At 36.1% G+C, this 25,497-nt stretch overlaps 4 protein-coding genes and 1 pseudogene across 4 annotated transcripts; all 5 read left to right on the top strand.

Moving 5' to 3' along the window:
* Positions 1-557: 557 nt before the first annotated feature.
* Positions 558-3,494, top strand: LOC105179043 (probable mediator of RNA polymerase II transcription subunit 26c). Its single transcript, XM_011102633.2, has 9 exons — positions 558-1,321; positions 1,431-1,499; positions 1,602-1,684; positions 1,816-1,883; positions 2,018-2,076; positions 2,221-2,254; positions 2,352-2,485; positions 2,795-2,882; positions 2,999-3,494. Exons 1-9 carry the CDS (start codon positions 845-847, stop codon positions 3,106-3,108), a joined length of 1,122 nt encoding a protein of 373 aa, XP_011100935.1. The 5' UTR covers positions 558-844; the 3' UTR covers positions 3,109-3,494.
* A 1,688-nt stretch (positions 3,495-5,182) lies between these two features.
* LOC105179042 (probable mannitol dehydrogenase) lies at positions 5,183-8,846 on the top strand. Its single transcript, XM_011102632.2, has 5 exons — positions 5,183-5,330; positions 6,528-6,641; positions 6,970-7,483; positions 7,773-7,926; positions 8,425-8,846. The coding sequence occupies exons 1-5, from the start codon at positions 5,248-5,250 to the stop codon at positions 8,625-8,627; spliced, it is 1,068 nt and encodes a 355-aa protein (XP_011100934.1). The 5' UTR covers positions 5,183-5,247; the 3' UTR covers positions 8,628-8,846.
* Positions 8,847-9,092: 246 nt separating this feature from the next.
* LOC105179041 (fasciclin-like arabinogalactan protein 19) lies at positions 9,093-10,400 on the top strand. The gene has a single exon (XM_011102631.2). The coding sequence runs from the start codon at positions 9,354-9,356 to the stop codon at positions 10,131-10,133; it is 780 nt and encodes a 259-aa protein (XP_011100933.1). The 5' UTR covers positions 9,093-9,353; the 3' UTR covers positions 10,134-10,400.
* A 1,591-nt stretch (positions 10,401-11,991) lies between these two features.
* Positions 11,992-15,496, top strand: LOC105179040 (WD repeat domain-containing protein 83). The gene is made up of 8 exons (XM_011102630.2): positions 11,992-12,265; positions 12,360-12,462; positions 13,514-13,621; positions 13,847-13,956; positions 14,108-14,215; positions 14,301-14,346; positions 14,617-14,748; positions 15,055-15,496. Exons 1-8 carry the CDS (start codon positions 12,057-12,059, stop codon positions 15,136-15,138), a joined length of 900 nt encoding a protein of 299 aa, XP_011100932.1. The 5' UTR covers positions 11,992-12,056; the 3' UTR covers positions 15,139-15,496.
* A 2,672-nt stretch (positions 15,497-18,168) lies between these two features.
* Positions 18,169-25,264, top strand: LOC105179039 (annotated as a pseudogene).
* Positions 25,265-25,497: the final 233 nt, after the last annotated feature.

Below are 25,497 nucleotides of genomic sequence, written 5' to 3'. Positions count from 1 at the left end.
AAAATATGAAAAAAATTATATAATTTTTGAAATTTTATAATTTGAATTGAAATATTAAATTAAATTCATAGTATAAAAATTAATAGTAAATTATTTTAAATTTAAAATATCTTAAATAATACAAATGTTTAATAATTATAAAAATTATATAATATTAATAATTTAAATTATTAATCAGTTAAAATATTTAAATTTAAAGAATTCTTGTAATTATATAATTAAATTAAACTAAAATTCAAAAGTTTTCTTTAATTATATTTAAAAGTATCAATGAATTATTTTTATATCAAAGGTTAAAAATATTTATAAAAAGATTAACCCCTTCAGCCCTCTCCACACACACCCCAGCCCCCATCGATTATCCCAATTTTATAATAATAGGTAAAAGATAGAAGCACCCAATTCATTCGTGCTGCTGCTTCACACCTCACCAATACCCTTCTGCCCACTGAAACAAAAGAAAAGGGCAAAATAACAAGTTTTATTCCAGATATGTCCTTCCAAGCTACACATCTTTCTTTATACTATTGCTAGCACAAGTTATCCGTAAATACTGCCCGATTCCATGCCCTTTTTCGTCTCAACAAAATTAAAATTAATAAAGCGATAAAAATTAACAAGTGAAATAATTTTGTCCATCTTCTGCTCTCAATCTCATTCTGAGACAGACAATCAGATCTTATTCTTCTTCACCTTTGCTGAATCCAATCTCTCCAGGAAAAAATCGTTTCCACGTGCCATACCCTAATCCTTGGATCCGCTGATGTAACCCTCGCTGATTTCCTCTTTCGAGTTTTTCCCTGTTTTTTTTTTTTTTTTCGTGTCGGAAAAAGGGAGCTCTACGATGGATCCGGAAGAATTTCGGGCGATTTTGTCGAGATCGGGAGTCGGAATTTGGGCGATGATTGAGGCGGCGATTAGAGTCGCCAGCTCAGACTACGGCGAGGAGTTGCGCCGCCGCCGCGATAAAATTGTCGAGTCGCTTTACGCGCCGGCGGCGCAGCTCTGTCGGAGCTGCAACGGGGACGTCCACCAGAACGTCGCTCAGGACGAGCAGTATTATCCGCAAAATATTAGTACCGTTTATAATAATAGTGATGATATTGATAACAATATTAGTAAGAAGTATAATAATGATGATGATAATAACAATATGAATTCGAATGAGGATTTTAGTAAGAGTCCGTCGACTCCGGAGTCAAACCATCGGGATTTTAGTGGTGGAGAAGCCGAAGAGGATTTGGACCCCTACGGAGGGTTGTTTGATGATGAGCAGACCAAAATTGTCACCATCAAAGAGCAGCTGGAAGATCCAAACCAGGTTTACGTTTACTTTCGCTTATTTACTTTTGGCTACAATTTTCCTAGTTGAGTAGATTATTTTCTTTATCCATTTTCTTACTATAAAAAGGAAAATTTCTTTGGTCCAGAGTGAAGATGCTGTGGTGGAATTGCTCCAAAACCTGGCAGATATGGATATCACGTTTCAAGCTCTGAAGGTGAAAGTTATATATTTACCTGGTCGAAGTGAAAAATATGATGATTTTAACGAAGTTTCTTTCTATATATCTTTGTTGAAAAGAATTGAGGTTATTGTGTAGGAAACTGATATAGGAAGGCATGTGAATCGATTGCGAAAGCATCCATCAAATGAAGTTCGCAGATTGGTGAAGCAGCTTGTCAGGTTTTCACTTTTCCCGTTATTTCTCTTTCAAATTTTGGAAACGGTTGGATTCTTTTCCCATTGAATTTCGATCATGGTATATAAACTGACTTCTGTTTTTCGATTTGGATTTTTGTTATTTGGGATTGCAGAAAATGGAAGGAAACTGTGGATGAATGGGTTAAGGTGAACCAACCACAAGGAACTTCAAACCTCATTGGTAAAATATTGTTTCAACATTAGAAACTGCTCTCTTAACTTTGCTTGATAGGTTAGCTAAAAGCAGCTTACGTGGAAAAAGAATGAATAATTTTAAGTAAAGAAGAATTCATGTGTTAATATTGGTGGTGGCAGCTGATGGGGACTCACCTCAGCAGAGCATACCCAAAAATCAAGAAAATGGCCATCACCAGGTGAATTGAAAGTTGTTCCAGTCAGTTACATTTTCAGGAAAAAAAGGAAAAAGAATAAAAGATCTGGAAAGAACATAAGATCACAACAAGGGAACACGGACATTAGAATGTTGTTGTGGCCTTCTGAAGTTTTGGTTTTTGCAGGTTCCAGATTTTGGGTACTCCCCGAATCCACAGAGTGAGTGTTGAATCAGATATTCAATTTGGAGCTGGCCATTTCTAGCTGGTTTTGTCATTAGATTAACATTTCAATCTTCTCTCTCTATGCGTGTTAGATGGGAGGTCTAGTGTGGAAAGGAATTATGCAGAACATGAAACAAAGCCCAGACAACCACAGTTTGCTCCTCGAAGAGAAGCTCCATCAAAACCACCACAATCAGTTCCTAAATCTGCTTCTGCTCCACCAAATGTACTTGACTGCCGAGCATACTTCTCTTATTCTATTTTGTTTGAAGGGGTTTGGTTGCATGTGTTTTTGTACCGCTTATATTTGTCGTAATGGAATTCATGCATTGATATATTGATGTTATATATCAACGCCAAGCGCATTAGCTATCAAGTTTGGATGGTGAGTTTCAACCAGTTCTCTGCACATTATTACTCTGCATTTCTTGTGGAGATGGCCAATCATTTTTTGCCTTTTTTTTGTGAACTGTGTTTAGAGATTTGGTTCAATTTTACTGTAGAGGCCTTTAACTACCGTAATGTGATTATGCAGAGAGCACAAAGAGAACCAGTCATAGATGATGAGAGGCTGAATTCAGCAAGAAGGCGGCTTCAAGAGAACTACCAAGAAGCTCAGAACGGTCTGCTTTTGATATTTGGAACTTGTTGCTATACTAGAAGCTCCACTATGGTGTTATGTTCTTTTATGCTGATTGGATTTGTTTATTTGTTTTTGGTATACTTCTGCATGGTGTAGCCAAAAAGCAACGGACGATTCAAGTGATGGATATTCATGAGATTCCCAAACCAAAGAACGCCTTCTTTGCCAAGAACAAAGGCGGCTTTCAAGGGAGGCACCATCGGTGATTGACATATTTTGTTTTAGGTTTCTACCCCATTATTGCATCCAACTTTGTTTCTGAAAAGGGCCTTTCCACAAAGCAGTTGGCTTAGCCTGCTTTTTACACTTTGTCTTTATGCATGAATTGAAGTATAGAACTAATGTTAATCTGTGGTTTAAATTTATACTACTGAGTAATTTTTGCCACTAGTGCCTCAAATCTACTGCAAAATGCATAACTGGCTGAGTTGCTTTTTTTCTTTTGGCTTCTTATGTTAGTGAATTTATTAGAAGGCCAGAGAAGATAGTGTTGAGGCTTTAGAAGCAGTATTTGGGTATTTGCAAATATTACAGGTTACCGTTAGTACTATTTGTTTTCTGGCTGTTATTTAGACCTTGGCTTGTCCTCAAACTCTTGCTATTTAGAAGTCTTTTTGGATTAGTTGCGATTCCATTTGTTGGTTTGGTCAATTGGGAAAATAAATTCATATAAATATTCTTTGAAATTACTTGGACAAAGATGAGGCTGTCTAGCATCTAATAATAGTTAATGAATCTCTGTGTTTTATTATTTAGAGATTTGTTCAATTTAATTAGTTGCAAGGATTGTGCGGAAAGTTGGTAGGGTCACAACCTGATCCAACATGGACATGGAGTTGTATATCATTATTTTTAATTAGTAATTGACGAAATAAGTTGTTATTTGAAAAACCAAAAAAGATTTGGTCATTCCTTTTCTTAGTTATGTTAATAAATGTGTACAAGTTGCAATGGCAAACATTTAAGGATATGTGTCCAATAGTTGTAAAGTCTAAAACTGCAATCATTGCCTATATTGAATTAGAGATTTCTCCACTAGTAATTATGTCATTTTAGGAGAAAAGCAAAATCACAATTTATTTTCTGTAGCGTGAGGTATTTATTTATACAATAAAATAAGGGGTAAAAATAAAACACACTTTCCCACTTTTGAATCATAATCGTATACGGTTAATAATTTTGATCCTTATCTCGTCAAAGATTCTGTCCCTAACCATCAAAATTTTGCTACCTATTTCTCAATCTGGACCATTACTTGACAGCAACATTAAAAAAATAGAATGATTTTAATTGTAACAAGAAAAGACCCTTGAGAAGTATAATCTGAAAAAGAAAAGAATTCAAACCTTTGAAGCTTCAACCAAAAAATAAAAATAAAAGAAATACAGAAACAACCCACAATCAATAGGTGTATTTCATTTTCTGTTAACAGATTCTTTCATTTTCTTTTTACTCATTATATTACATGGAAAGGTCCCTTTTTATTCACCAAAACCCACCCCTTCTAAAAATATTACAACGTGTCACGCCAACCCCATTCCCCAATTTGAGATAAATAATATTGATAAATATAAATGTGAAATGCATTTTCCACTCCTGAATATTCATACTATTAACATTGCCATTAATCATTACCTACCATTTTTAAAGTATTTTTACAATTTAAAAAATAAAATTCTATACATTTATCATTTGGTCAAAATTGAAAGACTTGGGTCAAAAGACCTCTTTCAAATATAATATATAATCTATACTAATATATAAGAGAAGGCATTTCTCTTTCACAAGCGGCGGTTATGACACCGCGACATCAATTTATTATTATGCCAATAATACCCCTAAAGTTTTTTTTTCCACTTTGTTGCTTTCTTTTTTTCAATCTTTTCTTTATTTTTATTTTTTTAAAAATATGATGTGTTTTGGCTTATATATTTTCTTATTCATAATATATTATAAAATATAAAATATTATTTATTATATACACGTAAAAATAATGTATTACGACGACTAATAGATAATAAATAATAAATGTTTTTTTGTTAACGACAAGCATCGTCATCCCATATTAAAATAAAACTAATCATGTTAAGAATAAATATAATTCTAAAGTTTTATTAATAAAAATTCGTCTTAATATCCGACTCGCTACCACAAAACAAGAATTTGTTAATTGTTATAGCATGACATTTGGTCATACCTAAAAAGTCAAAAAAAAAAAGAAACTCGAGGGGCGAAAAGAAAGATATTATAAGTAGAGGGGTGAAACTGGAATATCCCATAATCGACTAGACCTCTATCTATAAACACGTCATGTACGTTACAAGTTGCCTAAGCGTAGAACAGCAATGGCGAATCTCTCGCAAAAGGCTTTTGGGTGGGCGGCGACTGATACCTCCGGGGTTCTCTCTCCTTTCCACTTTTCTCGAAGGTATGTATATGTATACACACACACACAAGGTAGATGTAGATATTCACATACTCTATTTGGAGCTGGTTGTACGGTTGTTTAGAGAGATACATGGGCACATATAAGAGGCGTTTTTGCATGAGATTCAACCGAGATGTCTTCTGACTCTCCATCTGTTTGAGGTTATGTGTAATTATGCACCTATTTTGCTGAATTTTGAGAAAGTGTAGATGGAGAGTAGGGAGTACGATCCGTATTTCTTTCTCTTTTGAAAGTTCTTGTCTATTTTTTTATGGATTTATTATTTTATTCGATCTAAAATTCCCATGAAACAATTATTTATATCTAAGAAGATCCATGAAATGTCTTTTACTCCTAATCCGTTACCAGCAATGTTTCATCTCAATGGTTAACTCTTTAACCAATAAGATTGTGATTTTTGGATGAAATTATGAATTTCATATTAACAAATTCTTTTTTTTTTGTAGAATTTCTCTTGTTAACTATATTCATTTATTTTTTACACAACTTAATTGTGAAAGTTTTTAATATATTTTTTTTAAATTTGAAAAGTTTAATCTTTTTGTTTATTCATTCAACTCCAAAATTTAAAATTTTCTCCATTATAATTTAAATATCTAAAGAGAATATTACTTGAAAAGTTTCGTTTAGTAAAATAATTATATTGATACAAATTGATCAATTGTACATACCAAAAGAAAAATATTTTACTTAAAATATCATCAATTAAATGCATTTCTTTATCTAAGAAGCCCGGTTATTTGTCAAAAAATTATCACATCTTGATAACATCAGTTATATTAAAATTGGGGCTTTTCAAATGAAAAGTTTGCAGTAATGAGTTTCTGGATTGATGAAAGGAAAATTATAGGTATGGTTTACTTAGTGATTTACCTTTACTGCAGAATTTATCTCTTGTGTTGACTATCACAATTCTGCAAATAAAATATCTTGCAAAACCTGAAAAAAACATGTTTAGAAGGCCAGTCTTTTTAGTACAAGTAGCAAAATTGCAGCTAAATGATCTATACAGGGCTGCCCTTTATTTGCTTTTTTCCTCCATTGATGGATATTCCCATATTTTGGTTGAATGCTACATGATATCGAGACATGTTTTTGCTCCTCAACTATGCTAACCACAACGTAGATGTGATGTATTATCAGCAACCAACACATAAAAGATATTGTGATTGACAGGGAAAACGGTGCTGATGATGTTACAATCAAAATACTGTACTGTGGAATTTGCCACTCTGATTTGCACACTGCAAAGAATGAATGGGGCTTCACGAAGTACCCTGTAGTCCCCGGGTATGGTTTAAGATCCTAAAGTTTTCATAAATATGTTGTAATTCATAATTGTACGATACTTGTTTTCAACTTCTATGTTTGAGGAAACATAGAATTGTTTCTCTTTCTGTTATCTTACTGTAGATTGTAGCATATTGCAAAAGATAATCACTTGAATCTCATAACCAGATTAACATGCCTTCCTCTAGATTAGAGCTTCTAGAACCAGATTGGAAGTAATATTCATGGTTTTATAGTTAATTTTCAATTACATCATTGCTATTTGCATTAGTTTGGCTACTGATGATGATCTTCATATTGGAAAGTTAAAAAATATTCTTGTTTGCAGACATGAAATTGTTGGGCTTGTGACTAAAACTGGGAGCAATGTTGAGAGTTTCAAGGTTGGTGACAGAGTTGGGGTTGGAGTGTTAGTGGGCTCCTGCAGAACATGTGACATCTGCCAGCAAGACCTGGAGAACTACTGTCGTAAAATGATATTCACATACAATTCCACCGATAAAGATGGCACAAGGACATATGGTGGTTATTCTGATATAATCGTTGTTGACCAGCACTTTGTGCTTCGTTTTCCTGATAACCTTCCATCAGATGCTGGTGCACCCTTATTGTGTGCTGGGATCACCGTCTACAGCCCAATGAAATACTATGGAATGACTGAGCCGGGGAAGCATTTGGGCGTGGCTGGACTTGGTGGACTTGGCCATGTTGCCGTTAAGTTTGGAAAGGCTTTCGGGTTGAAAGTTACTGTCATCAGCACTTCCCCCAAAAAAGAAGCTGAAGCCATCAACAAGCTTGGTGCTGATGCTTTCCTTGTTAGTTCTGATCCTGTTCAGTTGAAGGTAGGTGAAAGCAACCTTCGATACAGTAAGTTTTTACTGTACTGGCATTTAAATTGCTAACATTTTGTCTGATGCAGTTTAATCACAAAGGACTTAATTTTATAGCTCTGCTGGTAAGCTCTATAAATGGTGTAAGAGCTTGGTGAAAGATCAACTCTAAGATGATGATTAACCCAAAAATACTATCATATGTTCGACTAGAGGCAGTTAGATGGTGTCATTTGAGGCTGTTATGATGTTAAAGTAGAGTTTTGACTGTCATTTATCTAAAAGTAGCTTATTCTTGCAGGCTGCTATGGGCACAATGGACTTCATCATTGATACCATTGCTGCGGTCCATCCCTTGGCCCCATTGCTTGATCTGCTGAAGATGAACGGGAAACTAGTTACAGTTGGCTTGCCAGATAAACCACTGGAGCTACCTATTTTTCCCCTAGTATTAGGTAAGAAGAAGTTGATGTGTAAATTGGCTTTGGTGGATTTCTATTATTGCAATGCTGCAAATAATTTTTGTCTACTACATTGAACTTGAAGAAAATGTGGCTGAGGCCTGAGGCAATTGAATGAATCTCATTACTTGGAATATTTAAGGGTTAATTACAACGACTTACTCTTTGGAGTTAGTATAATTACAGACTACAGCTCTCCCTCTTCAAAATCTCACCAAAAATTTCCCCCTCCAAGTTTATAATGCTTACATACTACACAAGATTCCATAATGGACCTAACTGTAAGGTTCTTTTAATATGAAAACTTAGAGGGTATGTTTCATAATTTTAAGGGGAAGGGGAAGAATCGGTAATTATAGTAACTCTTTAAAGGAGGGCGCCCATTGTAATTGAACAAAATTTAAACCTGCTCATGACATGAGAACTTCCTAGAGAGCTTGATCTGCTGTCAGCTGAGTTCTGGTAGTATCCTACCCTGTTCCCATTTCACAGGTCGGAAGCTTGTTGGTGGAAGTGACATTGGAGGCATGAAGGAGACGCAAGAGATGCTGGATTTCTGCGGGAAGCACGGCATAACTGCAGACATTGAACTGATACGGATGGATTACATAAACACTGCCCTGGAACGTGTCTCCAAATCTGATGTCAGGTATCGATTTGTGATCGATGTGGGCAACTCCTTGGCTAGTCTTTGAGTAGCAATATCATGTTTAGCTGCTGCTATCTCTACAGAACTATGTTTGAAACATTTTCACAGGTCTTAGTATTCAGCTAATTGAAGACTTTAACAATGTTTGATCTCTGCAAGTTGAGATGATTGAGTTGAGCTAAAAGAAATCTCCAGTTTGTTTAGGGAGAACATTGTGTTCTGACTCCTCTAAAAATTTTAACAAATATTAAGATAAATTACAACATGTTCTCCTCGGATATGCTGTAATTATAAATACCCCTTTATTTTTTGAAAAACTATAAATATCTTTTGAAATTGCAAATATTCCTTGTAACAGTCTATTATATGGAGTATTTGTTACGGTATTTATAAATTCAAAGTTATTTGTATTTTTTTAAAATGAGGTAGCTTTTGTATCTATGACAAATTTTAGAAAAATCCACTGTAATTTACGCTAAATTTTATAATTCACTTCAATTAATACGCAATAATTATTTTTTTTCGTGTAAAATAGTTAAGTTTGGAGAACAAAAAGATAAATATATAACATGAAAGTAGAAATAATTAAGAGATGAACAAGAATTCTTTTTAAGAAGAAAATGGGGAAAAGAAAAAGAAAAGATTGGAGGTTGCATTTCAACTGCATTAGAGACATTTTCAAGAAATCTGAAACGGGCGCGCCAAACTACAACTGAAATAACAGCCTCTCACACTGCCCCCCTCTCTCTACAACCTTACTTCAATTCAACCAATGGCGTATCCTTCCCCACCATCACCACCCTCCACCCTCCTCCTCCTCCTCCTCCTCCTCCCCCTCATAACCCCCGCCAATGCCACCACCAGCTTCTCCACCACTTTCCGCGAACTTGAAACCATGCTGGAAGCACTCCGAAACCACGGTTATCCACTCTTTACCAACGCCATCACCACCTCCGACATCCAATATCAGCTTCTCTCCACCACCACTTCCCCATTCACTCTGTTTGCACCAAAAAATTCGCTGCTCCGCGCACTTTGCATGGACTTGGACGCCCCCGCTTACATCAGCACTCTCTGGTACCACGTCATCCCCGATCACCGCCACACCTTCACCGACCTCCAAAACCTCTCCTCCCCTTTCCTCGACACCCTCCTGCCCCACTACTCAGTTTTGATCGGCAAAATTCAAGACAGCGACGCTTTGTCCGGCAATGCTACAGTTGGCGTAATGGTGGATGGAGTGAGCTTGTCGGACCCGGATCTCTTTCTCGGGCCGAGAATTGCAGTTCACGGGATCGACGGAATTCTAGTGATCGGACTGAACATGTACCGAGATTTGGATGGCAATGATAAAGAGCGGGAGAGTTTCCCTCGGGCAGAATCTCCGCCTTCGTTGTCGTCTGATCAGTTTGGTTGGCATAATGACGGGAATATTCGGGTGGCCCCGGCGCCGGAAATTTTGCAGGATGAGGGGGAGAGAGTGAAGAATGTGAGGAAAAAGAAGAGAGCGAGACGGCACCGCCGAAGACCAAGAGCGGAGCCGGAGGCATAGGGTATTTCATGGTCATCACCCGGATGATGTATAGATGAATTGATGGGCATACATGGCTAGCTAAGGGCCATTAGTGTAATATTTGAGGTAACAACGGGACAAATATGTCAATTCATCAAAAGCAGTTTGAAGTTGATGGTTTCTAGAGTAAACATTGCTATCATGAGAGAAGGGAGATGGATTTTAATGCAGTTGAGTTGAATATCATTTTCACTGAAATTTGCGCCAAAAAATTGCTGTTTTGAACCATATACATTTCATTGGAAAATTGCGCTTTTATATATATATATATCGTGCTTATTTATTTATTTTTTTGAAGTGAAAAATATTAATTACTATTATTTGAATAAATCAACAACTACTACTACTACTACTAAAATAGAATAATATTGTTTGAAATTAATTTTCTTGTTACCTATGAGAATAACTATATTAATTAATATATAATTGGAAAGGGTTAATTAAAGTATGGTATTTTTAGCTTGTAACTGTATATGGTATTTCTTGTGGATGGGAAAAAAGATAGCTTTATGGTTATATATATTTTGCTTTGAAATACAATTGTCTATATCTAATTTAGATATGATTGGAAGAAATTTGACATGCATATGGTGAATTTAGAAATTAAAGGTGGTTGCTCATCATGAATTCTTGATCATCCACCTTATCAATTACAAATCAAAGCAAATTTACTAAACAAGCTCTTGTTACTCATAAAAATGACAAAGTATTCCACCATACAATATACAGTATTCAGTTTGGGCGGGGAGACTCACTAGCGTCGCAATAGCCATGTAGAATGTCGGCTTCTTCAGGAGTGTAGCCGAGGGAGGTCAGCATTTGAGGCCAACAATGGTGCTGGATGATCCATATGGCACGGCAACAGCCTGGTCCCAGATAGGTTTCCCCGTTGAGAAAGAAGAGTACAACTTCAGCTGTGCAAGATTGTAGTTGAAACAAAGACTCCCAACAACCACTATTGGATGACCCTTCCTGCTCATCCAACTTTAAGCGGCTGGAGAGGGACATGTCCTGCAGGCTGCCTGATGCTGAAACACACAGCAGCAGAGCTATGGGGAGTAGTTTGAACGTGGAATCGGCCATCACTAGTGCGTGTTTGTTTGTTGTTGAAGTAGCGCTCACTTATATATAGTGGATGTGCAGGGGGAGGGGGAGAGGCATCACTCAATCAATACAATACACACACTTAATGTTTCACAATCCATGCATCCGTTATAAACTAATTATAATTAGTTTCTGCAACTCTTCCCCTTCACACCAAATTATTATATACTTTTAATTTCACAATAATATTAATTTTTTGGAATATATATATATATATATAGTTGGATTTCTTCGTATTAAATTTATATATAATTCGTCTTATGTATATATATATATATATATATCACTATATCCAGTGTGAAATATATACTTCAATCTTTGTATCTATCTAATAATACAATTGATGTTCAATTAGGAGGGTATAGTTGATTAAACTTATTTAAAATACTTTATGTTTTCAAATATTATGTTATAAGATGTTTCAAAATTGTTCTATTTCATTTTGTAAAATTAAAATTTTAAAGTATGTGGATAAAGTAAAATTATAAATCTTGTAGTAATAATTTATATGATTAAAATACAAGTAATTTACTAAAAAAATAAAAACAAAGTCAAAACTCCTTACTTTGCCTAAAAAGTTTATAAAATCTTTATATATGGATTTGATGTTATAATATCATTTTCTATAAATTTTATCAAACACTCAAGTCGAAAACTTATAGATAAATATTAAATTAAAATTTCTGCATTTTCTTAAAGAGAAAAATAAAAAACAAAGGAGGAGGGCCCATCCAATTTGGACCTCACCATCACAATACCATTCCGCCCCTCAAAACCTCATTCTCAAGCTCCTCCAAAATGAGCGCAGCGAATCTACCACGCACGGAGGCTAATGTGCTCCGGGCCCACGAAGGTGCTGTTCTGGCCGCCCGCTTCAACGCCAACGGCGAGTATTGCCTCAGCTGCGGCAAAGATCGCACCATACGCCTCTGGAATCCTCACCGTGGATTGCATATCAAGACCTACAAATCGCATGGTCGCGAAGTTCGCGATGTCCATGTCACGCTGTACAAGCCTAAAGTTTCATGCTGGCACTTCCCCTAACTCTTGAATTGTTTTGTTACTTTTTTTTTTTTTATTTTCTTTCTTCTTTTGTTGTAGGGATAATTCGAAGCTGTGTTCGTGTGGAGGCGATCGGCAAGTCTTCTACTGGGACGTGGCGACTGGTCGTGTAATTCGGAAATTTCGTGGTCATGATAGTGAGGTCTGTACTGTTGGTGGAATTGATTTTGTTAAATTGCATGAGATTAGCTGTTGGATATGAATGGTTGGAAAGATGTGACATTAGGTGTCTTAAGTGTCGCAGTTTTTGTGGATTTTTAGGTAAAAGATTCTGAATAAAAATCTAGTCTTGGAGCTTCAGTTGCTGGTGGAATGTTGATATTGCAAACTCATGTTAAAAATTAGATTCTTCTTTGACAGAAGATTGACTGTGAATATGAGTTATAGTCTTCATTTTGACATATATTGGCATGTAAGAAGAAGATCAAAATAGCTGCATTATATTGTAGTACTAGATGAAAAAATTTCATCTTTTCATGAAAAACAGTATTTGTAGAAAAAAAGTTCCAAGTCCTAAACTTGTACCTTGGAGCAGTGGACCTAGGTTCCTCTTTGTTGCAGCAAGGTGTTTGCTGACCGCATTCCTCTACCTCGTCATGTGGACTGATATAAATCATTATTATGCTTATTGGAGCATCTGTAGTATCCCTTTTCATACTCACGAGGGCTTGTGGAGTGGAGCTTTTTCTTGGATTTGGAACTAGTGATTCTGATTACTTTAATGAGTCTTATATCAACTACTAAGCCGTTCAGTTGATCAGGATCGTAATGCTGATCTATCTGTTTTCTGATTATGTAACCTGCGGGGCCTGAAGGATTAATTATTCCATTTCTCCTGCTGCAACATTTAGAATTCTCGTTCTACTTCAACGTTCCGTTAAGGATGCCTTCTACTCGGAAGCTCAATGAGATTTTTGAAAATTTTGGTTTTTTGTATAATCTGTGCTGGATCATGTATATTGTATTATAAAGTATTGGAGTAACGTCAATTGTATGATTTTAAAAAGTGATATCCTTGGCATTTTATCCACTGATTTCTCATGGCACTCTGAAGCTTAGCTTTCTTCATATTAGTATCTTTCACTAGCAAATTTGAGAAATAATATTTGCTTACCTTCACCCTATACGGGCATTTTGTGTCGGTTTTTTTCTCAAAGTAATTATTTGTTGATATTAGTCTTCTTTGTTACCAGGTGAATGCTGTGAAGTTTAATGAGTATGCATCAGTGGTGGCATCAGCTGGCTATGACCGCTCAGTCCGTGCTTGGGACTGTAGATCTCACAGCACTGAGCCTATTCAGGTTATTTCTTGTTGTTACCTTACTGAAGTTGAGTTCAGGGTACTGCTCCACCCAGGAGTTTTATGTGAATAGGAACTTTAGGCAGAAAAAGCTTTCCTTGTCTTTCTGGTGCTGATTGCAGAAAGATTTTGACGACCAAGAAGTTTTTGTTTTGTTGATTTACGATCTTTGCTATGTTTTCTTAAGAATTTGGCTTTACTTAATAGAGATTAGGATACTTTGCAGATCATCGACACCTTTTCAGATAGTGTCATGTCCATTTGTTTAACAAAAACTGAGATAATTGCTGGAAGTGTTGATGGAACATTTCGAACATTTGATATTCGAATTGGTAGGTATGTGGCTCTGAAAATGACGATAACTGTATGGGATTTCTTCATTTATTTTATTTTTGTCTTTAAAAAAGCATAGTGCTAAACTCAAACGGTTACTTTATGGTTCTTATGAATCTTAAACTCTCACCTCTGACTTCATAATTGTTACCAGAGAAATATCTGATGATCTCGGGCAGCCTGTCAACTGTATTTCATTGTCAAACGATGGCAACTGTGTACTAGCCAGTTGTCTTGATTCTACTCTAAGGCTTTTGGACAGGTAAATTCTTTTCCCGGGGTCTACTCAGGGAAACATCAATAAATCTTTGGTATCTTTCTCAAATAGGTTCCGTTTTCTGTGGCAGATCAACTGGTGAATTATTACAAGAATATAAAGGCCACACTTGCAAGGTTTCCCCCTGGAACTTAAGACTATGTTTATTCTTTTTCCTTATTAAGATAATCCGTCATGCAATCAATAAAATATATTCTTAACTACTTTCCTTGTTCACTCGCATGTGTCTGTCTTATGAAATAGACATCTCTGCTCTTTTGACTGTCTTTTCCCTCTTTCCTACTTTTTCATTGTCACTTATAGTGTTGTAGTAGCACTTACCCTTGTCCATTTATCATTGTCCTGGGCTTAACTCTTAACTTTGTTAATGTTGCCTTCTGCATCAGTCTTTCAAGATGGACTGCTGCCTAACAAACACGGACGCCCATGTGACTGGTGGTTCAGAAGACGGCTATATTTACTTCTGGGATCTTGTAGATGCAAATGTCGTATCCAGGTTTCGAGCTCATTCATCAGTGGTAAAGTCACATTTAATCATGAAATATTTGCCCTTGTCTCCTTATATTCTTATTCCATCAAAGTGATTAGAAGTTTGATGTGAATATGTGAACTGAGGACAAAATACCCAGATGTCAACCAATTTAGCATAAATAAAAGCTATCTGAGACCATTTTCTTTACTCCTATGGTTGCCATTTCCCCTCTTTGTTAAACCGAACCGATGATCACGTTACATTGATGCAAGAAATGTTAAAACTTGTGTTAAGCATTCTAACTACTTGTGCGCTTAACCTTATTTGTTTCTCTCCCTCTTTTGGTTGACAGGTAACTAGTGTAAGTTATCACCCAAAGGATGATTGTATGATTTCTGCTTCAGTTGATGGAACAATTGGGGTCTGGAAAGCCTGAGAAGCAAGGTTTTGTGGACTTTCAACTTCATATTTTCTCTTTATATCCGGCTTCTGTTTTCTTGGCGATTGCATTACTACATGCAATCGTCCAGGTACAACGACAACATGATTAGCTCAAATGTCTTTAGTGTTGTTTATCAAACCAAATATATCAGAGCGGCCAAGGAAGCGATGAAATGGCATTGCCCTTGCCGTAGAACTTTAAGGGCATGGTTGGAATGGCTTCACAGCTTGTTGGAAACCGTTATCCAGATATTTGTGCTGGCTGCCTGGCTGCCTATACTGACTTAGTATGAATTATGCAAAAACACATGTTTGGTTCTACCATTTTATATATTTTTAATTTACTCAACCAATCTGATGAATTATCATTCTTTTTTATTTTTCTAAAATATCTCAACTATTTTCGATTCACCAAAGAATGATAACGCTACATGAAGATTATTCCTGCAACTTAATTTACGTGATATATTTGTTATTTCAAGAATCAATTATTAAAAGTTGGTTGTTGATGCATACAAATATAGAGGTGAGGTTAGGTGAGAAGGGGCTGCCTCCAAATTTGTAATTTCTTGGATTCTTTTTATTTTTATTTTCACATATTTTTATTATTATCATTATTGTTGTTGTTGTTTTAGGAGTATATGATTATTTTATTTATTAGTGGATAATTTTGTGTTGTGGAATTAAAATATATATTAATTATTAAGCAGTAATTACAATTGTCTTGTAAAATTTTACTATTTAAAAAAATAATTGATAATAAATTAAATATAATCATATTTGCTATTTGATTGATTTTTATTTAATAATATTTTATTTTATATATACATCAATCCACAAGAAGCATTATATTTGGATGCATCAAAAGAAGAGTAGGTAAGAGATATAGAACACCAATTGTTAATTGCATAAATAAATAATGATAGTAATAATAAAAAAAAATAAAATTAAATATTTATGTGATGTATATTATATTAATCCCAAGAAAGGTAGGGGGTGATGAAAGTCATGTTCACAATCAATTTTATCTATTTGCTGCCCTATTTTGCCACATCAAATGCTCCTAAACTACCCAACTCCCTACAAATACTTTTTTCATTAAAGAAAGAAACATCTTCTTGTTTTCTAATTTTGATGAAAATACAATATTATTTTTTTAAAAAATGAACAGTTATTGAATAATAATGCAAAACCTACAATATGCCAATCCATAGTAATTGAATTGTTGGGTCAATGCATTGAATTTAATTCCAATTTTATATTAGTCGACAAATTTCAACACCCAAAAACAAATATTTAATAGAACATCCATATATATTCCGTGAAAATGCCACGTGCATATGTTAGTATATATATTGCATTTAATATTTAAATTATAATATATGTCTTTTTATATTCCATCAATTTATGTTAAGGTTAGTGGATGATTATGGTCATAACAATTGTACATTTTCTTCTTCAATACCATCATCCCACTACTACTACCCATTTATCACCACTATTTATTATATAATTATCCACTAATTCACATTACAATGATGGATATAAAACGGGCATCATTCTACTTATCTTATATATTTGTATAGATTATGTGGAAACCTTCTAAGATTATATCTAACTACAAAATATTTCATGCAATTATATTTTCTAAATTATAGTTATAATTACAAATATATTCCCTGTTTAAAAGCAAAATTTCACGAGTATGCCTTAAAAATAAATTATATGAACAGACGTTTAAGGAGTCTATTGTAATTATAATTAGTTAGAGAATATAGACATATTTTTTTTTAAAATTTTACAAAGTTGGGTGGAGTACAAGACAACTTTGTACTTTCTATATATATTTATATTCTAGAAATTTAGACCCGTGAACCTATGTTTGTCCATTTTGCCCCTACTCCAAAACCCTAAAACAACTTTGTACAAGAATTTAACAATTTTGTTTTTTTTTTTTTTTTAGAAAAGAAATGGTGTAGGGATAAATTTTATTTTATTCCCCAACATTTGATTTCAACTTCAAAATAGTCCTTATCCTTTTAAATAATACCCAATTATAAGTTTTTTTTTATTAAACATAGTTATATTTTTTTAAAAAAAATTATATGCAAGGTATGAAATTGCAATTGAAAATGAAAAGTTAGGGATTAAAATATTTTTTTGTAAAAAATAAAAAAAATTATAAGAGTAAAGTAGAAAATTCACCCATTAAAAAAATTAATTTGAAACGAGTTGAAAAGACAAGGACTAAATTCAAATAAATTTTACCCAAAGAGGTAGAGTCAAAATAGTCAAATCCGTATAAATGTAGTCTGAGTCTGACCATAATTAACAACAGTTAATAGTACAAATACGGATGTACAGTGTACTCTCCCATGTGACATTCCTTATTACCAACCAATTTCACACACACACAAAACTCTGTTGCTATGTAGGACCTATCTCCCCACTGCCTTTACTCTCTCTCTCTCTTGTTCTTTTTGTCTTCTCTCTCTATATCTAACTGGTGTATCTATCCGCAAGAAACAAGACTCATCAAAAATCACACATGATCAAGACTCTGATGAATAGTGTGACCCAATCCCTGTCCCAAAATTTAAAGAGAACCACCCCAATAAAAGGAACGGGAGCAATCCCTCAATACAAACAGCTACATATGCACACACACACACACAACAGAAATACCACATCAAGAACGTCATCCATACTAGAAAAAGGACAACAAAATTTTGGTGTTAGCTGAGATTGCAAAGGCCCGTTGTTCTTGTTTTTCAATCTCTCTTCTCTCTCTCTCTCTTTCATTACATGTATGTACATACACAACAATTATTATATATACATATGGCTTTTATTACTATACCAACCACAGTAGGGACAGCGTAAAGCTAACAGCCCCCACCTCCATCACCGCATTTTGGGCCCATTCTTTCCACACACACACAGAATTCAGAATTTCCCGTTTCCACATTACTGTTACAGATATTTTGTTAGTTTTGATGCATAAATTAACCATCTAATACAACCCAACTCCACCTACCTTTGCCTTTGCGTTTTCTCTTATTTGTAAACAGCAATTTCATCTCCCTCTCTTCTCTCTCTCTCTCTCTCTCTGTCTCAATCAATCAAACAAGAGTCCTCTAAAAAGTCCATTTAGCCCAGCCATATTAAAGTGAGCATTAGCTTGTGGTGAAATATGATCAAATATCCATACATCTTCATTTATTAAGTTCCTCGACATTTTCAAGAAACGAAAACACCTTTTGGATTTCTCGACTTTCCAGAATATTGTATTCATTTCTTCTCATTTTCTTCTTTTCTCTAACAGAGTGCTTTTTCATTCTGGCAATTTGGTGTGGCTGGTGTCTTGTAATGGGGTTTACACTCGGTGCTCCAAGACAGTTTTTAGCGTAAAACCTGGCTTCTTTCTTCAGGCATTGGAGTGAAAGGTTCAATCTTGAGCTGGGTTTTGTGTATCTGGTGGAGATTTCTGGGACTGGAAGCTGGATAGTTAGAGCTGTTTATGTGCATTGACGGAGGGTTAAATCTTGATTAGTTTACTATGAGTAGAAGAGTTCTGATTTTCTGCAAAGACTGTTGGCTTTTTTAAGCCATTGCTGCTGTTGTTCTTCATTTCAAGACTTACCCTAAGTGGGTTTTTCTGTATGAATTGAAGAATTTATTTTTGCCTCAAAGTATTGGCCTTTAAGCCCATCCAGTTTCGTTGAATGCAGTAGAAACTTGAGGTGGGATTGTTTGTGGGATTCAAAAAAGTTGGGATTTTTTGCTGGATTTTTCTTAGTGGAAGGTGATGAATACAGGAGGCAGGCTTGTTGCTGGTTCTCACAATAGAAATGAGTTTGTGCTCATTAATGCTGATGAAACCGAAAAGGTAAGCTTCCAAATCGCTCTCATGTTGGTTCTAGTTTCAGGTTTCTTAGTTTTTGCTTTTCCTTGTTCCTGTCTTCTTTATCTGGCATTCTGACTACCAATATAAGTACTGTAGATAAACTGTGGAGTACTTCCTTGTTCATTATTTTGATTTATCTAATTAAGGAGTTGTATTTGATATCTCTGCTTATGGCTAGAGTTTTAGGGTTGAGATTGTCAAATTCGATGTTTGTTTATTTATATTATATATATTTGTTGATATATTAACTTAAATGGTTTCCTTGATTTTTATGCATGAAGTCTGTGATGAAATTATCATCATCTTATTTCTATATGATGGAGAACAAAATCCACATTGTTTGTTGTATGACTCGTGGTTGAGAAGCTAATGGAAATGAGACTCGTGATGTTTTGTTATTCTCTAGATCAAGTCTGTTCAAGAACTAAGTGGACAAACATGCCAAATTTGTGGGGATGAAGTGGAGATAACTGTGGATGGGGAACTCTTTGTTGCATGCAACGAATGCGCTTTCCCTGTCTGTAGAATTTGCTATGAGTATGAGAGGAAGGAGGGAAGTCAAGCTTGTCCTCAGTGCAAAACCAGATACAAGCGCATCAAAGGTGAGTTTGACAGTGTTCTTAATTGTATAAAAATGCTCATGGTTAAACACCCGAGACTTTGGTTTGCTGGGTGAATGTATTGAAAGATGCATCTATATTGCAGGTAGTCCTAGAGTAGAGGGTGACGAGGAAGAAGATGAAATTGACGATTTAGAACATGAGTTTGATTATGGAAACATTGAGGCTTCCAGCTTCACACAAGGTATAGGTGCAATACCCTCTGGCCGTGGTGGTCATGCTGGTTCAATTGGATCGGCCACAAGCTCAAAGAATGATTCTTCGCAAGGTCTTGAATTCCCTCTCTTGACGTATGGTGAAGAGGTAAGACAAGAATTATCCTTCTCCCTCTCTCTCTCCCACTTGCGCACTTGTTAACTCTTTGTGATGTGTGTATCTTTTTGCCGCATAGTCTCTAACTTCCTTGTCTTCTGATTATTTCTAGGATGTTCAGATTTCTTATGACCAACATGCTATCATAGTACCTCCATTTGCCAGTCAAGGGAATGGGATTCATCAGATTCTTGCTGGGACATCAGCACCTTGTATGCTGTTTCTGTGGCAGCTCTGTCTTTTAGACTGTTTTCTAATTTGAACACAGCTTTTAATAGGTGTACTTTGATGTACAGTGCAACCCCGATCTATGGTTCCTGAGAAAGACATTGCATTATATGGCTATGGAAGTATTGCATGGAAGGAACGGATGGAGGAGTGGAGAAAAAGGCAAAATGACAAACTTCAAGTGGTCAAGCATCAAGGGGATAATGATGGTGAACTGGACCCTGATTTGCCAATGTAAGTGATGGCCTCCATAATGATCTGTAAATGGCTTTCTAAAGAAAGGAGCTTGCTTCACATGGTCATGACATGACATGACCATATTTAATCTCACAATGGAAATCATAAGTCAAGTTGCTCGTAACTTGACATCAAATGTCTCTTATACTTCAATCACAGTTCCAAAATTCTTGATGTGGCACAATGCTTTGTTGTTGAGGACCGGAGTGCACAGTAGTAGTTGTAGTAAATTTAAGTCACGGAAACCTGATTATGATGCGGTAGAATTAGTTCTTTTAGGAAAAAAGTTAACGGGAATGCTAGTATTCTGCTCTCAACAGAAATTTTTAACTGGATTAGATGTAAATAACATCAAACAAAAGATACAAAACAATAAATGGATATGAACATGCTCAGTGGACTAAGTAAACTAATGAGCTATTGGAAATAAACCTAATCTCATAAATTAATGTAGTAAGGAGACTAACTTACACATAAATAAGAGCAACTGCTTGGTATTGAACGACACATGATCGTTTGCCACCATCGGGAAGATACTTTTATATGAGATTGTGACTTCATTTGGTGTGTATTCCTGGAATTTACCCTATGGTTGATAACTTTTATGCTCATAAATTGTGGTATAAGCTTTAAGATGTTTGTAGAAGACTTCTTTTCATGCCAAAACTTTATGATCGTATCGAGTTGCCTGCGTGTAGTTGTATTTTGTGTTTCTGTTTCACAATCTGAATGGTATGTGGCACTAGCTTTTCTTTTCTTTTCTATGATTTCCAGCTCATTTGTCTCTTTTCAAATCCTGGTAGGATGGATGAAGGGAGGCAACCACTGTCAAGGAAATTACCCATATCTTCAAGCAAGATAAGCCCATACAGATTGATAATTATACTCCGTCTTGTGGTTCTTGGCTTCTTTTTTCACTATAGGATTCTCCATCCAGTTCCCAATGCATATGGCTTGTGGATGACATCAGTTATTTGTGAAATATGGTTTGCTGTATCATGGATACTCGATCAGTTTCCAAAATGGTATCCGATTGAGCGAGAAACATACCTTGATCGGCTTTCCCTTAGGTATATTGCCTTTTAATCTCTTTTCTGAAACTTGTAAATGGTGATTAGCTGGACTCAAGCCACTCTACCAGTTTAATTTGTGAATCTTATGTTCATCAGAACCATCTTTCTCTCTCTCTCTCTCTCTCGCTCGCTCGCTCTCTGTGGATCAAAATGTCAATTCTCTGTACTACTCCATATCCATGGATTCACACCTTGAAAAAAAAAAAGAGTTTATTGTAGTCACTTGCTTTGAATTTTTGACCGTCTATGAGATATAGTTCAAGTCATTTACTGACTATTCAATGACTCTTAGTGTTGCTTTCACGTTTTAGGTATGAAAGAGAAGGAAAGCCATCTGAATTGGCAGAGGTAGACATCTTTGTCAGTACAGTTGATCCCATGAAAGAACCTCCATTGATTACTGCAAACACAGTTCTCTCCATCCTTGCCGTGGATTATCCAGTTGACAAAGTCTCATGCTATGTGTCAGATGATGGTGCAGCCATGCTTACTTTTGAAGCACTTTCAGAGACATCTGAATTTGCTCGAAAATGGGTTCCATTCTGTAAGAAGTTCAACATTGAACCTCGAGCTCCAGAATGGTATTTTTTGCAGAAAATGGACTATTTGAAAAACAAATTTCATCCGGCATTCGTGAGGGAAAGGCGTGAAATGAAGGTCTGTATCATGTATTCTGATTTCTTCGGATATACAAAAACCCACAAAAAGAACATATTATGTGCAGAAGAAAGATTGGGAGATAACCTATATGTCGCAAATTGCCTTTGGCTGCGAGTTATTAATATTTTTGTTTGCTGGGTTACAGAGAGAATATGATGAGTTCAAAGTTCGGGTCAACCGTTTGGTGGCCATGGCACAAAAGGTTCCTGAGGATGGCTGGACAATGCAGGATGGAACCCCCTGGCCAGGAAACAATGTTAGGGACCACCCTGGTATGATCCAGGTTAGTCATACTTCTCTTGATGATTGCATGCAATTTGTCCAATTAAGCTTGTAGTGTAGTCCCATTTGGATAACTGTAGTTTCTTACCATCTTTCTAGTTCATTCGGTTCTGATTTCCCGAGTTGTGAAAACAGGTATTCCTAGGTCATGATGGTCTTCGTGATGTTGATGGAAATGAACTGCCTCGCCTGGTTTATGTTTCCCGTGAAAAGAGACCCGGCTTTGAGCACCACAAGAAAGCTGGAGCGATGAATGCTCTGGTAAGTATTGATTGGACAGTATATTCCCTTGAAAGTCCTTCCTGTCACCCCCCCAACCCCGCCTTCCTTAGGGCCTCCATTTGAATTCAACTTCACTTTAGCTCATTATATATTATCTGCAAAATGTTAAGGTCCGGGTTTCTGCTGTTCTGTCGAATGCTCCGTATCTTCTGAATGTCGACTGTGATCACTACATAAACAACAGCAAGGCGCTGAGAGAAGCTATGTGTTTCATGATGGATCCTACTTCAGGGAAGAAAGTATGCTACGTGCAGTTCCCACAAAGATTTGATGGGATCGATCGTCATGATCGATACTCTAACCGTAACGTTGTGTTTTTTGATGTATGTGTGGTTTCATTTCACATTTGCTGGTTTTATCTCCTCATCGTTGTGCAGGAAATGACATCTTTAACTTTAAACAGATCAATATGAAGGGTTTGGATGGTCTTCAAGGACCTATATATGTTGGAACTGGATGTGTCTTTAGAAGGCAAGCTCTCTACGGATATGATGCTCCGGCTAGGAAGAAGCCACCTAGCAAGACCTGTAACTGCTGGCCAAAATGGTGCTGTTTGTGTTGTGGTTCTAGAAAGAAGAAAGGAGAAAAAACAAAGAAAGATAAGAAAAAGAAGTCAAAGCACAGAGAGGCCTCCAAGCAGATACATGCTCTTGAAACCATTGAAGAAGGAATAGAAAAAGGTAAAACTTTTGTTTGAGAAAACCAAAAATTTACTGTCTTTACACCAAAGAAAGAAACAAGAGTAAGCAAAAACACCCTTAACATCTGACTGAGATCAGTTACATTTCTTCATTTGCAGAGACAAATATTGTCAGCTCACCTCCTGTCTCCCAAGAGAAACTCGAGAAGAGGTTTGGGCAGTCGCCCGTATTTGTGGCTTCAACCCTCCAAGAAACAAGTGAGTTTAACATCACCCTTGAAAGAGGCCATGCATCTTATCAGCTGTGGTTATGAAGACAAGACCGAATGGGGAAAGGAGGTAAACCAGCTGTTTGGTCGTGTGCTTTACATTACTTTAATCTATGATTTTTCTAGCCACCTTCTAAAAGTTTGAGTGCTAAACCAGGTTGGCTGGATATATGGCTCCGTCACAGAAGATATATTGACGGGGTTCAAAATGCACTGCCACGGCTGGCGGTCCGTTTATTGCATACCTAAGAGGCCTGCATTTAAGGGATCAGCTCCTATTAACCTCTCAGATCGTCTTCATCAGGTTCTTCGTTGGGCTCTTGGATCAGTGGAGATTTTTCTAAGCAAACATTGCCCAATCTGGTATGGGTATGGAGGTGGATTGAAGTGGTTGGAACGATTTTCTTATATAAATTCTGTTGTATATCCCTGGACTTCCATTCCATTGCTCGTATACTGTACATTGCCTGCTATCTGCCTGCTAACTGGGAAATTTATTGTCCCTGAGGTATGTGATACCATAGCATTATTGAACGTCACTTTTTGTTTCTAAAGGCTTTACCTAATAATGCATCATCCAAATTCACAACTGACAGATTAGTAATTATGCAAGCATCATATTCATGGCCCTTTTCATCTCCATTGCCGCAACCGGTATCCTTGAAATGCAATGGGGTGGTGTCGGAATTGACGACTGGTGGAGGAACGAACAATTCTGGGTTATTGGAGGTGTTTCCTCACACCTCTTTGCTCTCCTCCAAGGACTACTCAAGGTTCTTGCCGGTGTCAGCACAAGTTTCACAGTTACCTCAAAAGGAGGCGACGATGGAGAATTTTCCGAGCTATATGTCATCAAGTGGACAACGTTGTTGATTCCCCCAACGACATTGCTCATAATAAACATCGTTGGGGTCGTGGTTGGCATTGCAGATGCTGTTAATAACGGGTACGATTCTTGGGGTCCATTGTTTGGTAAACTATTCTTTGCCATTTGGGTCATCATGCACCTCTACCCATTCCTCAAGGGTTTGACAGGGAAGCAAGACAGAGTGCCAACCGTAATTGTGATCTGGTCGATTCTACTTGCATCCATCATGACCCTTGTATGGGTACGAGTCAACCCGTTTGTTTCCAGAGACGGTCCAATACTCGAAATCTGCGGCCTCGACTGTGATGATTAATATTATTTGCCAGACATTTTTCTGGAAACATTTTTGCTCTCATTGGATGTCCCTAAGGTAGGAAGAACATAAACATTACTCCACCACAAGAGCTTTGTAGATAGGTAGCCGCCGGAACTGACTCATTGATGCTTGTCTGAATTTGGTTCCTTCAATTCTTTTGTTGGTAAAATTTGTTTAGCGTTTCTCGGAAGAGAGTAGTTTGAGTAGGACCCTTTTTGTATGTCCTTACAACTTACATTTGAAGATCAAGGAAGATCAAACTACCATGGCAGAGTGGTAAAAGAGTAACTTTAGATTTCAAATAATTATATATTAGAGATGGATTGTAAATCCACAATGATAACTCAACAAATTAGTCTTAAATGAGTATTTGAAATTATTGGTTTCAAATCTATTAATCCAAACAAGGAATAACAGTCTTTCTGCTATTTCCAAACATTGTATGACTATGAATATTGTATTGTTGGTTTGAATATGATTATGAATATTGTATTGTTGTTTGAAAATTTATCAATAATTTTGAGGTGATAAATTATATGATCCTTAAAGAGAGGCCCGGATTGTCCACTTCACTTTATTCTTATTGTATTTTTTATTTGAAAAAAGGATGAAGTGGATGAAAATTTTGAAAAGTTATAAAAAAAATTGTCTATTTAGTTT

Source organism: Sesamum indicum, unplaced genomic scaffold (assembly GCF_000512975.1).
Source record: "Sesamum indicum cultivar Zhongzhi No. 13 unplaced genomic scaffold, S_indicum_v1.0 scaffold00120, whole genome shotgun sequence".
NCBI classification, from domain to species: Eukaryota; Viridiplantae; Streptophyta; class Magnoliopsida; order Lamiales; family Pedaliaceae; genus Sesamum; species Sesamum indicum.
This window is presented reverse-complemented; position numbering and strand designations above follow the sequence as displayed.